Below are 17,201 nucleotides of genomic sequence, written 5' to 3'. Positions count from 1 at the left end.
TTGTACCTATCAATGTGTATGAGAGAAGATAAATTTATGTGAATGGGAGAAGAGGGCATGATGAACAATTCTAGGAGCATTAAGTCTCTTATCTTGAGTGCTAAAAGTACATTTGTGGGTACATAAAATTTAGAAGTGAAAGAAATTTTAGAAAAACCAACTAGCCTAGCAAAATTCTTTTTTTTTTTTAAACAAGAAAAAACTTAGAGAACTATTTCGTCTAAAATCACATAGGCAATGTCACCTGAATTCAAATCCAGTCTTCTGATGATAAGCCTAAAACTTAAGATTGCTTTTCTAATAATAATGATACCCATTTGTACATTGCTTATAAGGTTTATAAAAGTTTTTAAGGTCTATCTCTACCCCCATAAACAGCCTCTTATGTTGATGGGGCCTAGTTTTAAGGTAAAATAACTGTAGCAAATGCACCATATCTAGGACCAGAATCACAATAATATCATATTCAGAAGGCATACCTTAGGGGCCATTTAGCATAACCATGTTTGGAAGAAGAATTCTTTCTATATTCTAGCAGGAAGGGGTCTATTGCCTCCTGAAGAGGCCCATTCCACTTATGGATAGCTCTCATTTTTAGGAAGTTGTTCCTAATATCCAGTCTACATATGACTATTTTAAATTCTAATTGTTCCTAGTTCTTCCTTTTAAGTCTAAGCAGAAAAACTCTAATCCCTCTTCCATGAGACAATTCTCTGAATATTTAAAGACAGTTATATCCCATAATCCCTAAATCTTCACTTCTACAGATTAACCATTCTCATTTCCTTCAGTCAATGCTCATAGAGCCCTGGAATTAGAACGAGAAAGCTCTACACTCAAATTTGGCTTCAGAAACTGACTAAAAGTTTCAATTGGTCAATGATAGATAGAAGCAGCTACACCCAAAGAAAGAACACTGGGAAAAGAATGTAAACTGTTTGCATTTTTGTTTTTCTTCCTGGGTTATTTCTACCTTCTGAATCCAATTCTCCCTGTGCAACAAGAGAACTGTTTGGTTCTGCACACATATATTGTATCTAGGATATACTATGACATGTTTAACATGTATAGGACTGCTTGCCATCTGAGGGAGGGGGTGGAGGAAGGGAGGGGAAAAGTCGGAACAGAAGTGAGTGCAAGGGATAATGTTGTAAAAAATTACCCAGGCATGGGTTCTGTCAATAAAAAAGTTATAATTATTAAAAAAAATTAAAAAAAAAAAAGAAAGAAACTGACTAAAACTAGGTGAGTCTAGGCAAGTCACTCCAATGTTATTATCTATCTCAGTTCCTTCATTTGTAAAACGGGAGTTAATTATGGCACTTCCTAGATAAAATGAGATAATATATCTAAAATACTTTGCAAACATTAAAGCATTATATAAATACTAGCTCCTAGTAGTGTTATCATGATCATTATCACCATCATCATTATTGTTAAGCATAGTTTTGAGGCCATCCATCATTTTGGTGGCTCTCGATTGGATAATAATGATAACAGTTCACATTTATAGAATTTATTAGGTGCCAGGCATTGTGTTAAACACTTTACAATTATTTCATTTGAGCCTCACAATAACCCTGCCAAAGTAGGAGTTATTATTGTTCTTGTTTTTGTTTTTTTTTGCTGAGGCAATTAGGGTTAAGTGACTTGCCCACGATCACACAGTTAGAAAGTGTTAAGTGTCTGAGGTCATATTTGAACTCAGATGCTCTGACTTCAGGGCTGGTGCTCTCTATACACTGCACTACCTAGCTGCCCCCTGTTCTTGTTTTTAAAAAAGGAAACTGGAGCAAACAAGTTACCCAGAAGTACATAGCTAGGAAGTATTTGAGGCCAAATTTGAACTCAGGTTCACTCGTCAACTAGCTTACTCAATCAGAGGGCCTGAGTTTCCAATCCTGAATTTGTCATTTACTACTTTGGTGATCCCCATTCATGACACTTAATCTCTGGATCTCAGTTTTCTTATCTGAATGAAGAGGATGAAGTACATGACATCAAAAGTCTCTTCCAGCTCTAAAATCTTTGATCCTAGAATTCTAAAGCCAGTGTTCTAGTCTTGGACAAGAATGACAAAGATGGAGGGAAACTTCATTTCGGAGATGAAGAAATTCCCTTCTGAAATGAACATATCTTATATTCCTGGGACATAGGAAAAAAACATCTTTTCTGACATCAGAGGATGTTCCTGACAGTATCTCACCTGCGAGGTCTTCTAAGCCCTTGAGAGGGAGAGCAACGGTCTCTAGCCGCTTCCTCAGCTCATCCTTGAGGTACTGCTCCCCTATGAGTGTGGACAGTTCATCACATAGAGTTTGGGCCTCAGTGATCTCATGATCCAGCTGTTCCAGGTCAGACCGAATCTCACTTGTCTCTTCCAGCTGCTGTTTCACAGCATCAGGCTGAGTACTGATAGCTGACTGACCATTTAGTCGTTGTCCAACAGCCTTTACTCTTTCAGATAAGTTCTGGAGCAGCTCCTGATACTGAGTACTTTTGATGAGAGCTTGGTCAATCTGGTTGGATCGGGAGTTGAGCCTATCTGTCAGCTGGACCCATTTGTGATTGATACTTTGGAATTCTTCCTGTACTTGGCTAGTGGATGGGGAGACATCTCCAGGGCCAGTCAGGATGCCCTGAGCTGCTTGGTTTAGCTGCTCATGCTGTGGTCTGCGAGCTTCAAATTCCTTTAGCATAAACTGAAACAAAAATAACACTGAGTTGTTTAGGCAGAAAAGATAGATCTAAAAACAGTGTCAAAATAAAGCTGGCTTTAGATTTCTCCAAACAATTGCCAGTGCCTTTGGAAATAAACCAGAAAACAATATGGACTGGGCTATTATGCCCAGAGAGGTGTGTGAAGTAAGGCAAGGGATTGAGGGAGAAGCACTGATATTTATAAAAACTTGTTTGCTAAAGATCTTTCCATTTCACTTCTCCTATTTGTTCTCTCTGCTGAGCAAGAGTCACTAAGGGACAATACAGAGAGATGAAGAAGCTTGGTCTCTGAAAGTCATGGAGAAGGCAAAGAAAAAACATTAGAGGACTCAAATCAAGGACCCAAATTCAAATCCCTATTTTGTCCCTGATCTTAGCCAAGTCACTCATTCTCTGGGTCTCAGTTTCCTTATCTGTGAATGAGGGGATTAGAACTTATGACATCTTAAAAAATTCATGCTGCTCTTAATTTATGATCCTATGAACTCTAAAGAATCTTGCCCATGACCAGAATCATACATAAGGAGGGAAAACTTCATTTGGCTTGTGGATGTAGAGACATCTCCAGGGCCAGGCAGGATGCCCTGAGCTGCTTGGTTTAGCTGCTCATGCTGTGGCCTGCAAGCTTCAAATTCCTTTACCATAAAACTGAAACAGAATATGAAGAGACATGCAGTGGACTGAAAGAGCTTGCTCTGTGAATTATTTTCTCTTCAGTATTGACATATGGTCCTGTGAAAAAACAAACCAGGATATCTTATTGGGAGTCAGGAGGCCTATTTTACTTGTATTACTGACTGGGTTCATCAGTTACCTTCTCAGTACTTCAATTTTTTTTTTTCTTAATTTTGAAAGATGATGGGACACAATGGCTAAAGTATTAAACAAAGTCAGGAAGTCCAGATTAAAAATTCTGCCCCTGACTCTTATTAGCTGCATAACCAGCACTAAGACACAACCTCTCTGAGCTTTAGTTTCCTCATCTGTAAAATGAAGATTATAATACTTGCTGTGTTATTACTAAAGATTGTTTTGAGGTACAAATGAAATAATGTATATAAAGTGCTTTGCACATATTAAAAGAGATAGGGATGGGGACTAAACCTGTGCTTTCACAGGAGTTAAGCAACTCTCAGGTGAGTTTAATAATATTATCTACAACCACAACCAGTTCAGGCGAGTACTTCTCTGCACCTGTAACGTTAAGGTACCATATAAATGGCCAGATATTATTATAGGTCCTCCCTTCTGAGCTCTTACAGCTTTTACAATCAGAGCCAATTTAGCAATTAAATATACATGGGCCATCTCCAATGTACTGATGACTTAAATTCTAAAAGTCATTTTCCCATGAAAAATATACTTTAAATCATAGCTAACTTTCCCCCACTGAAACATCATAATACAAATAGTAATGTTTTGATTATAGCTCTCCATTTATAAAACTTTCTATGGGGAAACGCATTTTAAGTTCTAGCTCAATATACCAAAAACATATCACCTTTTTTGTTGGTGGTACAATTATTTTAAAAAAATTGTGATATATAAATACAAAATAAAATCAGTATTTTCATAAATAATAAAACAAATTCCCATACTGGCTATTGTCTTAGTCTGCATTTCAGGTTCACCACTTCTCTAGGTTATCACTTCCCCTTTTATACTGCCCTAATGGATTCCCTGTTAAAGTCATCACAGCTGCTGAATTCCAAAACTTTCCCATGGCAATTCTTCCCTCAATCTTCTCACTGAGAACTTTGCCTCATATACTTGACTGAAAAAGACATTCATAGAGAGCTGATCTCTTCCCACACTATCTTCTCCTTCACCACTCTCTGACTTCCATTCTTTCAACAAAACAAAACCAAAAAAAACCACTCACTGGTTTCTACCACCATTAGCTATCATCTCATATCTCTTCTTTCTTTTGTGGCTAAATCCTTCAAGAAAGCCAGGTACAACTGGTGCCTTTTCTCATCTTTCTTCTAAATCCTCTTCAGTCTGACTTCTAATGATCTCTTAATTACTATCCTATGACCTTTTATCAGTCTTCATATTTCCCAATCTTTCTGCAGCCTTTGACCTGTCAAATTATCCTTTCTTCTTGGACCTCTCTCCTCTAAGCCCTCATACTACTGTTCTCTTCCTTCCAGTTCCTTCTCAGTCCCCTTTGCTGAATCTTCTTCCAAGGTCACAACCATTAACTCCAGATACCCCATAGAGCTCTATCCTGGGCTCTTTTCTTTTTTTCTCTCCATACTATCCTTCTTGGTGATCTCATCAGTTCCCAGAGACTCACAGATTATTCTCAGGTCCATTTATCCAGTTCTCACCTTGCTCCTGACCTCAAGTTTTGTATCACTATCTGCCTCTTGGATTCAAACTCAACATGTCCAAAAAAGAAATTTCCCAATAGATTCTCTCTTTTCTCAGACTTCCCTATTATCTTTCTCCCAGTCACTCAGACCTAAAACCCTGCTATCAGCTTTTGTCTCATTACTTGCATTAACCTCACATATCTAATCTGTTTGTTTATTGTTCCTTCCCTTCCATCTCCTCTCTTTACTCAGTCATCCCACCCTGGTACAACTCTTATCAACTTACATCCCCAAAAGTGCAGCAGCCTCAAGTCCTGGCCTCAAGTCTCTGCCCACCCTCATTTATGCTCTACTCAGCTGCCAAAGTAATCTTGTTAGATCACCCTACCATACTCAACAAATTCTAACGGTTCCTTATTATCCCACAGAATCAAAAACTAAAATCCCCTTTACAATCAATCCTGTCTTCCTACCTACTTTTCAGATTCCTTCCAGATACTCTCAAGTATCTAGGGATGAGCACTCCCTGCCAGGGGGGAGCACTCCCCTCCTTGCCCCTGCCTCCTACCTTTCTTCAAGACTCAGCTCCCACCCTATCTTTGCCCCTTATACCACCTAGAATACTGCTGGACAGATAAGCAGGCATTCACTAGAGATTCCTATGGAAAAGTTCCAATTGCTCCCCTAGCTTTTGGAAAAATATTGTCAGAATGTAGATTATGGAGTCACAGACAGAGAGCTGGAAGGAATCTTGGAGATCATATGATATCACAAGGAAATCTCAGCACAGAGAATCGAAAGTGACTTTTTAAAGATCACAGGCCTGGTACACTCTGAAAAGGGCACAGGCTTTGTAGACACAGGATTGTTGTTGTTACTGAGTTGCTTATCCAATCATGTCCAACTCTTTGTGATGCCATTTGATATTTTCCTGGCAAAGATACAGGAATAGATTGCAATTTCTTTCTCCAGCTCATTTATGCAGATAAGGAAATTAAGGCAGACAAGGTTAAGTGACTGGCCCAGGGTCGCACAGCTGTTAAATGTTTGAGATCAAATTTGTACTCAGGTCTTTCTTACTCTAAGGCTGATGCACTATGGTGTCACTTGGCTGCCTTATAAGATGAGACTCTGAATTCAGATCCAGTTTCTCAAGTCTCAGATCTTAACCTCACCAGGTCTCAGTTTTCTCACATATAAAATAACAGTAGAGCCACAACAACAATTATAAATAGCTAATATGTATGGGGTATATTGTTCTCATAGCAACCTGAGAGGCACTATGATTAGCCTGTTTTATGAGGAAACTGAGGGAGACACAAAGTGCCATGGCTCAGGGTCCCAAGGGTAGCCAGTGTCTAAGACAAGATTGAAGTTCTGGTCTCCTGATTGTGGGTTTGGGCTCTACCCACTATACCAGCTGGCATGGTGAGGGGTGATCTAGGGGATAGGAGCAGAGTTTGGAGAAAAAAATAAGCATGTAAACAGTATGCTCCTCCTAGCTGGTGACTCCCAGAGTTACTATGGCATTTGTTGCTTTTCATGGAAACATAAGCAGACCCCCAGGAAAGTAACAAGTCGTGATCTAATCACCAGCACTGATAAGCACAGGACTGAATGGCTTCATCAGGATGGATTCCCACTGCTTTCCCAGTCCTGAGTTCCACCTCACCTGGACCTGTTGTTTCTGGGCATTCAACATGTTGGGATCGATGGACAAGGGCCCCAGAACACTCATCATCAGCTCTTTCTCCATTAGCCAGGGCCGCAGCTGGGCCTCTGCAGTCTGGAAGCTTGCTAGCTGGTTAGCTGATTCTTCCAGTTTCTGCTGCCTGGCTACTGTCACTTCACTGGCCCGCACCCACCGGGAGGCTGGACAAAATAAAAGAAAAGTTGGTACTGAAGTACTCTTCCTTAGCGGTCAGGCTTCTTCCTGCCTTCCTACTACATCCAAGCATCAATCATTTTACTTTTTCTTTAGCAAAACAAATTGGGACAAATTGTTAATGCTCTTAAGTTTGTTCAAGGCAAGATGACCTTTCTATGGGACAAGACTTTTATAAAGGAAGGGAGGTTACACTTGGGTTTCTCTTAAACCTTGTCCAGTCCTTTGGGCTACCTGTATGAGTTAACGAAAAATCTTCCTTTTCCTGGCATATAATTGCCATAAAACACTTTACATTTGCCTTAAAGAAGTAGTAAGGAGTACCTAAAAATTAAGTTTGATAAAATCTCTGAGATAACTTACTGAGTTCCTCCTGCATTTCCTTCCAGTGTTTTGCTTCCTGTGAGTTAGGATACTTCTTCAACAAACCAGCCAGTGCTTCCTTGACTTTGTGGATCTTTGGAGAATTCTGTTCCAATTCTGCCAAGAAGGCCTAGAAACAAAAATCCCATTAATATAAGACAAGAAACTATTTCTAGGTATGGTATTCAAAAACAACAGTGGAAATAAAGCAACATGAACTCTGTTCCTGATTTTACAATTATTCTGCTGATAGAGTCCTAGAACTCCTGACACAGAAATGCATTATGGAAAAGAAAAGGGCTCAGACAATGCCATTAAAGAGATAGCTTTGGATGACCTTGTGGCACAGAATCATCACAGAAAATTTCCTTTGATATTTTTTGGGCCCAAGGCCTTAGCTAGTTCAGGCCAACATGCAGGAGGAGAATCTCACTCAAAACTATAAAGGGAAAGATACACCGAGATGCCTTACTTGACAATGCTCCTCTGAGACAAGGCCCGTTGCCTTCTCTAAGCCTGAGATTGTTTTCCACACACAGAGGACGGAGTGCTTATTTCTCAGATCTCAGAAGGGGAAGCCCTGCTTCTGTGTGCTAGGCACTTATTTAATGCCTGTCTAAGGCTTCTCCTTTTCTATCCCATTAGCTCAGTTGAGTCACTTTCCTGGATGTATGTTAAAAAATCTTTTATGCCTTTATTTTTACTGTCAAATGTCAACATAGACGGATTTTTTTTCTTATTGTTTTGAAACAAAATGCTTCCTTGACTCTGTGGATCTTTGGAGAATTTTTTTAAAGTCCCAGCAATCCAGGGGCTGAGTTTTTTATTTGTAAGCATTACCATGGGACCCACTGCTAAAAAAGATATTAATGACTAAACTAAATATAGTATACTAATCTTGAGTTTTAAGCATTATCTGTCAGGGGGAAGAAGGAGTGTGAATGTGTGTGTGTGTCTTTGTCTCTGGTTTTTAGAGGATTCCAAACATCAGCATATTTCCTACTAATATATTTTTGTCTTTTTCCCTTTAACAATGACTCTCACCTGTTTTCTGGCCTCATGAATTTATTATAACTGTTATTTACATATACCACAAATAGGAATTCAGAGAGGTATTATGGTGATCTGCAAAAAAATAGGCAGATTCCTTTAAGGATGGGCTAATGTGTGCAATAAAAATCCAGGGCAAGGAAAGAGACAGCCCTTTAGGCTAATGTGTCCAATAAAGATCCAGGGCAAGGAAAGTGACAGTCCTTGTATTCCTCCCTGGTCAGATCATCTAAAAAAATATTGTACCCAATTATAGGCACCACATTAAGGAAGGACATTAGACACTGACCATATGAAACATGTCAATAAGAGGGTAAGCAAGTATTCAATATCAATCCATAAAAGGATTGGTTGAAGTAACTGATAAAGAGAAGAATTTTGGGAGATACTCTCTTTTGAAGGGCTTCTACATGAAAGAAGGGTTAGTTAAATTTGTTCTTGTTGGTCCCTTTGGAAAAAACTTAGGACTATGAAATACAAATTTAGTAGTATACAGATTTCCATTTAGCACAACAATGAACCTCACATTGGAGCTGTCCAACAATAATAGAATGGGTTGCCGCCTCACAGAGTTCAGTGAATTCCCCATCTCTGGGGATATTCAAGCAAAGGCTGACTGACATTTTGTGGACTCATTATAGAGGTAGGAGGAGATTCATATTCAAGTACAGGTTCATCTGAATAGTCTCTGAAGTTCCTTCCAATGCTAAAATATTAGGAATCTCTTTCTAGGAATGTTGTTTCTAAACTTGACAATACAGTTCAAATGTAAGGAGAGAAAGTTCACCAAAAATATTTTGGAAAACTTTATCTCTTTAGTATCAAATACTTTGCTCATCAAAGCCTAGCCAGCATTAGTGCATTACTAATGCTCTGTTAGTCTGTGACAAAATTCTAGCTGAACAGGTAAGTGTCCTCTGCAATCCAGATTACTGTTTCTACTGTCATGGAAACCATACCTTATTACATTCAGCTTGGGCTCTCACTGTCTCTGTTTTGGTTGGTGATGAAGAAGCATCAAGGGCTTTCAGGGCCTGCTCTTTAGATTCAAGCCACTGCAACAGAGAGCTTGCCTCCTCCTGAACTTCCTGCATACTGTTTAGCATGGCCAGCAGGCTATCCCGGCGTTCCTGAAGCACCCCACCCAGCTTCTCATACTGTTGGCTCACATCCGACATGTGACATTGGATTTCCGTCAAATCTAGTTTCAGAAAAACAGAAGGCAGATCAGTAATAATTCCTTGAGCTTGCTGCCTATCCTCCCCTTCTAAGTGGTACCCTGGTATAATGATATAGAACATAGCACTCGATTCCATTTCTCCTAAATTTACAATTCTGGATTAGATATCACTTAGGATATTTAAAGTCCTACAGGTGTGATTTCCCTCCCAGGTTAAAGTAGAGATTAAGGATTTCCTGTTTACTTACACAGAACAATTCATCTACCTTTTGGCTTTAGACTTGGTTATTTATCCAGCTGTATGACCTCAAAGGACCAAATGACTAAGTAGAGAGGACTATAGCTCATATTAATGCCTTATCAGGATTGCCAAATAAATACCCCTGTTTTTGTATCTCTATTTAGAGGCTGCTCTGCTTGGAGGCTGAACATTGTAATAGATGACCTTTAAAGATTCTCTATAGCTCACACTTTTTGCTTGTTTTTCTCTTTAAGGAAGCCACAGAAACCCAGGATGGGAATGTCATCTAGTTCAGTGGTGGACTTAACCTTAGGTTTAGGTCTATCTCCTTGAGGATTCTTAGTATCACAACTGGCTCACCTCCCAGCCTAAAGTACTAACCGGGTACACACTTTGCTCTCTTGGAATTTGGGTCCAGCTTGGCTGAAATAGGGGTAGAAGATTTATAATCATAATAATTATTGTTTTTGGCCTTCATCACACGGATCCTGGCAGCAGCTCTTCTGCCCCCATGAAAACAGATACAGATGCACAGACAAACACTGCCCTAATACATCCAACACAGGAAGTGCTTGTCATGATGGTGTAGCTCACCTTTGCAGGTGTGGTATCCGTTTACACTGCCTACAGAGCCTCCTAGAGAGGGTGGAACAGAACCTGAGCAGAAGGACAAGAAGACAAACAAAGGGCAAGACAAACGGTTAGGAGCAATACACTGTTGCACTCATCATGAGACGAAAGCGCCAACAGGTTAACATAGCACAAGACAACAGAGCTCATGGAAGGCAACAGATCATTCCAGGTGCCAGGCAACAAAGGGACATTTCAAAGCACTAATCATTTACAACCCTTTCTGGAGGACATTTGGATTCCTTTCTCCTAACAGTTTCTTCTAGGTCAGATTCTTTCTTTAATCACATAATTTCAAATATGCCCTATTTCCTATTTTCTGCTCTAGTTTCTTAAGAGGCAAATAAAGGTCAAACCAATTATGTCTTTAGAACTTGAGTATCACATGTTATATACTGACAGAATTCATTTTTTTTAATCTATGGGAGAGAGGTGATAGAGGTGAGAAACAAACTTTACATGGTATTGTTTTTTCTAATTTTTTAAAAAACCAAATCTACTATTTCATTGAATCAAGGCACTCCTAGTGAGTAAATTTCCATTAGTGATGCAGATTGCCAACTCTTCTGCAACTGATAATTTTTGAAAGTTTCCTAGAGTAAGCAATTTGCTTACTCAGGTTTTCCCAGCTCCACAAATGTCAATCTGTCCATGCTGCCCGTCAAGAGTTCCTTTAGAATCAATAGAGACTTCTTCATTAAAACCAATGGCCTTTAGAAAAATATTGATGAATGGCAATTGAATCTGAGCACCACAGCAAAGGGAGCATATGTTTGGCTAAGTTAAGAAAGAGGGCTATTCTTAGACTGTTCCTTCAGGGTACAGGAATTTGTTTCCACCACTCCTTTACCTTGTTAAGTTTCAAGGAACTCAGCTTTAGGAGCATTTAGGAGAGTAGTAATTTGAAGGGTTTACCAGTTCTTATAAATAATAAATATAAATCAAACCAAAAAAGTTATGGTTCTAATTATATATATACACACACACACACACATTATAGGAAAAGATTATATTGATTACATTATTACATTGATTTATATCCAAGATAGGTTTCTGCATTTCATAGATTTCTGAATCTGAAGCCAAATCAGTCTTCTGTAAAAAGAACACTGCAAACAGAATTTAGGAGCCCTGAGTTGTACTGATGGTTCTGTTAGCTTACTTAATGTATGCTCTTAATGAAGATACTTAATCTTGAGTCTCAGAATTCACTTAAATAAAAAATAGGACTATCATTAAATTTCTTAACAGGATTGTTGTGAAGATCAAATGAGATTATATGCAAAAGATATTAGAAAATATGAAAGATTATATACAAGTGTAAGGGATTACATGATTATATTCATCAAATCTAATATCTAGAAGATCTATGTTAAACTGTACATTAAAGAAAAAACCCAAACCTGACACATACTTCTGTATTACCCTAAGGTTTACAAAGCACCTCTCTCAATTATTAGTCTTGTGTTCTTGAGAGACAATTAGGGTTGTGACTTGCCCAGGGTTACACAGCTAGAAAGTGTCTGAAGCCAGATTTGAACTCATATTCTCCTTACTCCAGGACCAGTACTCTATCCACTGAGCTATTTAGATGTCCTTAAACCACCTTTCTCAAAATAAATGAATGACTGAGGAAGTACCAAGTATTATGTCATTTTATAAATAAAGCAGCTGGGGATCACAAAGGTAAAATAACTTGACCATTGTCACAGAGCCAGGTAAGATTTGAACCTGCATCTCTTGGATCCTTGTTCTAACATCTGGACTCTTGAAACACTGCTGCCAGGAACTAAAAACAACAATACTCTGAGCAGGTGATGAAAGAAAATGCCTTGAGCCAGAGCCAGAGGACAGATCACAAGAGGGAGTTCATGAGCTAGGGACTCATTTCTTGGACTCTATGAAGCAATGTGAAGAGAGAGTGGCATTTTGTCTCATCAGACATCAAGGATGAACCACACTCACTCTTCACTGAACTTTGCCCAAAATCAGATCCCTCAAATCAGAAAGCCCCAACTTAGTGTCTCTAGGTTATTTTCTAGACTGAAGTGGATGTCAGCTCTCTCTAGTAGGGAAGTGCAAGTCTTAAGGTTCCCAAGCTGTTTTCTTCTGATTAAAATATTGTGGCCATCTTCCAGAATAGTGCAATTGTTATTAAGGAGCAAAAGGGAAGATAAGGTACAGGAAAAGCAGCATGATGGACCTTTTCTTCTTAACCTTTGGGTTAACACAATACCAAGAGAGGTCATCATGTACATGAAGTATTTTATTTATTATCCTTTTCAAGTCATCACTGGATTGTTTCTTACCTGTCTTGGATTGTGTTTCAGGTGCTGTAATCTCCACAATCAGGTTTTCTAAGGCCATGCCTTTGCTATTTATTTCTTCCACTTGGGGTCCCTTACTTGTCCAGTCATCCAAAAGAGCCTATTAAAAAAACACAATTCAACAAAACATTTTCCAAAACATTATGTATGTGCTTACCCTGTGCTTGATGATATAAAGATGAAGATCTATATAATTCCTGCCTTCAAGGAGCTAATGGAGCATAAGACTATTCACAAGTAAGTAATGATAGAAAGAGAAGGAATGTCATATGGATTAAGGAAGTTCAGGTAAAGTCTCTAAGGAAATTAGAGGGTAGACAAATCACTTATAAGTGAATGGATAAAGGAATAAGTCATGGCAGAGAAGACACACAAGATAAACTTTAAAGGAGTAGAAAGATTTCAACAAGTAGAGATGAAGAGAAGGCATTTTGCAGGTATAATCAGTCAGTCAATAACCATTTATTAAGCACCTACTATGTGCCAAGCACTGTGCGCCTCTGCACATTACGGAAACAAAAAAAGCAAAAGATAGTTCCTGCTCCCAAAGAGATCACAGTGTAATGAAGAGATAATTGGTACACAACTATGTACAAACAAGAGATACAGGCTAAATTGGAAATAATCAACAGAGAGAAGGCATTCAAATTATGGGAGATCAGTACAGATTAGGAGAAGATGAGCTCTTAGCTGGGACTTGAAGGACGTCAGGGAAGCCAGGAAGTAGAACTGAGGAGGGAAAGGATTCCAAGCATGGGAGATAGCTAAAAAAAAAAAATGCCCGGAGTGGGAAGATGGAGTGTTGGTGTTCAAAAGAGTGTGTGGTGGAGGGGGAAGGTCTAAGAAGACTGGAAAAGTAGTAGAAAGGCAGACGACTGAACAATTGACCCGCACTAGCTAAAAGATCATAGAATCAGAATGGAGGATGGACTAGAATGCAGAGGTCTCAATCCACCAGCAGTTTTGCAATAGTCCATGTGTGAGGAGATGAGGGCTGGCACCAGAGTGATAGTGATGTCAAGAGGATGACAGGATGGCAGTATGGAAAAGATGTTATGAAAGTAAAATCAATAGGCCTTGGCATCAAATGCACAGAAGGTAGAGAGATCAGGATGGAGTCTGATGGTGACCCTGTACCTTGTATGGGAATAAAAAAGCCAAGACCAAAAGGAAAAGGGATTTTGGAAAAAAAAAGAAATACTAGGATGTGGTAACTTTGGTTACCTTTTGGTAGTTAAGTATAATTCCTCCTCAGAATACTTTTAAATTCATAAAAAAAGATTACCAAAAAACCAATCACATTGAAATGCTTATAAAAATACATAGAAAATAAGTTTATGGATCTCAGGATCCCAATTTAGAACCTGGAATGAAGTCTATCAAGGGGAATGAGATTAGAATTCTAACTTAGTTTTGGGATAAAGTGCAGCGAAAAAAGCCATTCATTTCTGCATAGCACGTCTTCTCACATTAGGAAATTCTATCAATATCACATTCTGGAAAGGCATTAAAAAGACGGGATGAAGTCCAAATTCTCTTCTGAATATCATCCCGTTGGGCTCTATAGAAGCTGCCCCAGCAAATTTCCTCCTTGGATCTTCATTACTACCCATAGTCTTAGTCACTACCCAGTCACTACTCAGTTACTACTCATTACTACCCAGGCTAAAAAGTGCTGGTACTTATGAACATGCAGCTCTGGCCCCCACAAATTCAGTTGTCTGACTTCAGTTTGGCATTTGACTCTGTCAGACAATCCTTTCATCTGCCTCTTGTTGATTCCCTGATAGACTCCCCTTTGCAGCTGTTACTGACCGCTTCTATCCATAAGTATCTCTTAGCATATGACTTCATCTCTTCCTCTTCTGAGAAGATAGAGAGGCCACTTATAGCTCAAATGCCCTTTCTTCAGTTTGGCTTTTTTATAACAGTACATAATATGAAGGGTTTTCTCTGGACTCCTTAATCTTCATCCCTGGTTCTTTTTCCTTCTAGCCAAGAATATATGTTGACCTTCTGCTTGCACTTCCATATACATCTTCCCTCAAGTAATATAGCTACTCTCAGAGTTAACAGTCATCTTTAGCCTCAAATATACCTCACTGGGCCTGAATACTTACCTAATCTCCAGTTTCATATTTTAGCTGTCTAAAGGAACTGCTGAAAATGCTTCTCTGTCAGTTCAGAGGAAGATGTTACAAGGCCCTGACTTTGGGTCTGTTATAGATTGGAGAATGTGACATTTCCAACTGGATGTCTGCAATTGAACTCATTTCTGTTTCTTAACCTGCTTTCTTATTTCTGTCAAAGGAAACATCATACTTCCAGTGTCTCAGGTTCATAATCTCAGTGTTATCCTCAACTTCTTACTCTCCCTCACATAGATTCTTCTAGCATTTTGGCAGAAATTTAGATCAAACTTTGCACTACGTAGAAGATAAGCTCCAAAGGATACATGGCTTAGATAAAAAGAGTCCTATTAAAAAATGAATTAGATTTGCATGTTTCCAGAATGTAGAATTAATAGGAACTTGCTTTTCACATCTATGGATAAGAGAAGAACTGATGGCAAAACAAGGAATATAGAGGATTACAGAAAATAAAATGGAAAACTTTGATTATATAAAATAAAAAAGTTTTTGTATATACAAAATCAATGTATCTAAACTTTTCTGCATTTATTTGTTTGCTCATGTTGAATATGAAAAGAACTGATACCTGCAAGTATGGGGAAAGCAACCAAACTGATAAGATCATTGTTCTCAAAGAAGTAAGCAGATGAAGGGAGAGTATGATTCTAATGAATTCTGTTCTGATATAGGGACTATTTCAACCTGGAGCAGAAGATTCTAAAGGAAGACATCATTGTTGCTTCAGATATTTATTTGAAAAGTTATCACAGAGCAAAGAGAATAAATTAACATGCCTATTATAGAGCAAATCTGCTTTCCAATTGCAAAACTAGAATCAAAAGGTTAAACTTAAAACGAAACAGACTGTGGCTTAAAACAAGAAAATGTTCTAAAATCTAGAGCTATCTGCCAATGGAATAGGCTATCTCAGGAGACAATGAATTCCCTATTACCTGAGCCATTAAAAGAGAGATGAGATGATCCCCAGCCAAGCACACTATAAAAAGGGTATGTATACTTGACTTAGGCTCCTTCTGGCATCTTGATTCTAAATTTTTTCATGAAGGTTCAAGGTCACAGTATCTCCTTTCTTCTCTTATCTGCCTAAATAACAGGTCTAACAATAAGCTTTTAATTAAAGATTTATTAAGTATATACATATGCTCAGTGCCATGTTGCATGACAGCCTTAATTGCCTCATGATTGTTAGATTTGACAATATAAGATTATATGATTTCCTGAAGATGTTCCCAAGAGCTGGGATTAGTGAACTGCTAATTTCTGGTTACCATCTACCACACCAAGGACATAAACTGAATTAGAAGGTCTTTAAACCACTATGCAGGCACAATCTAATCATTTCTCTACTTACCTCAAGGTGCTCAATCTGCTTCTGTAGCTCTCTGGTGCTCATAGAGGTCTCTACCACTGGCATATTTCCTTCGCTTTCCTTTAGCCATTTCTGCAGAGCTCGAACCAGCTTCCGAAATTCATCCAACTGTTCCTGGCAGGATGATGTATCCTTCTCTCTGCCAAAGAGAAGTTTTTGTTATAGAAGGGACAAGGTTTTGCATGAAGCACATTCTGAGCACACATTGGTGCCAAGCACACATGTGCAGCAGCCCAAAGAGCATTGGACCTAAGTCAAGAGACCTATATTCAAATCCAGCAATTACTAGATAAATAATCATGGATAAGTCACTTGACTCACTTAAACCTTATTTTCCTTATCTATAAAATAGGAGTTGTCAAGAATTGCAAAGTCTGCTGCAAAATGATTTGCTGGTTAAAAAAAAAAAAAGCATTACAATGTGTAAGACATTGGATACATGGCAGAGTATTAAGAGGAAAGTACTTTGTAAACATTAAAAAGTCATAGAAATTGAAGTTGTAATAATTTGAGCTATTTTTCTAGTTGAAGAGTTTAACTAAAACATTATATATATTCCTGAAAACAGCATCACTGGCCCCATTGAAGAATATGAATGAACTGAAAGAAGCAAGCGATTGTTCTTTCCCTCACACTAATAGAAGCATTCTGCCTAATCCACATTAAGGGCTAAGCTCTGTTCTGCTTGGCCCTTTTTCAGCCTATAACTTAGAAATGCTGCAGTGGATTTTCATTTGATGTCTTGATAACCAATATCTCTAGTAGTAATACCTCTACCTCTAGTACTAAACTATGTGTCAGAATTTTTAAATTTTAAATGTGTCAGAAATTTTAAAAAACAGTAGCATGAGAAGAGAGAAATTATTCTTGGGACTAATGATCAGCAAATACTCTCATGCAAAGTCAGAGAAGCCTGACTAGTTCAGAGAATTTTAAATCATTCTGCTTAATGGAAGAAAAACCT

At 38.5% G+C, this 17,201-nt stretch overlaps 1 protein-coding gene across 2 annotated transcripts in view; it reads right to left on the bottom strand.

Annotated features, from left to right (window-relative positions):
- MACF1 (microtubule actin crosslinking factor 1) overlaps window positions 1–17,201 on the bottom strand; it is a 401,373-nt gene that overhangs the window by 105,660 nt on the left and 278,512 nt on the right. Inside the window, exons 50-56 of one of the 2 annotated variants that reach the window (XM_051987752.1) lie at window positions 16,220–16,376; window positions 12,698–12,815; window positions 10,353–10,415; window positions 9,297–9,538; window positions 7,288–7,417; window positions 6,712–6,911; window positions 2,207–2,702 (exon numbers count right to left, since the gene is read on the bottom strand). In XM_051987752.1, coding sequence (XP_051843712.1) covers window positions 2,207–2,702; window positions 6,712–6,911; window positions 7,288–7,417; window positions 9,297–9,538; window positions 10,353–10,415; window positions 12,698–12,815; window positions 16,220–16,376 — 1,406 coding nt within the window. The remainder of the gene's footprint in view (window positions 1–2,206; window positions 2,703–6,711; window positions 6,912–7,287; window positions 7,418–9,296; window positions 9,539–10,352; window positions 10,416–12,697; window positions 12,816–16,219; window positions 16,377–17,201) is intronic. The other variant, XM_051987753.1, reaches the window with a different exon arrangement.

The sequence above is a fragment of the Antechinus flavipes genome, chromosome 3, assembly GCF_016432865.1.
Source record: "Antechinus flavipes isolate AdamAnt ecotype Samford, QLD, Australia chromosome 3, AdamAnt_v2, whole genome shotgun sequence".
NCBI lineage: Eukaryota > Metazoa > Chordata > Mammalia > Dasyuromorphia > Dasyuridae > Antechinus > Antechinus flavipes.
Note: the sequence above shows the minus strand (reverse complement) of the source record. Positions and strands in the feature narration are given on the sequence as shown.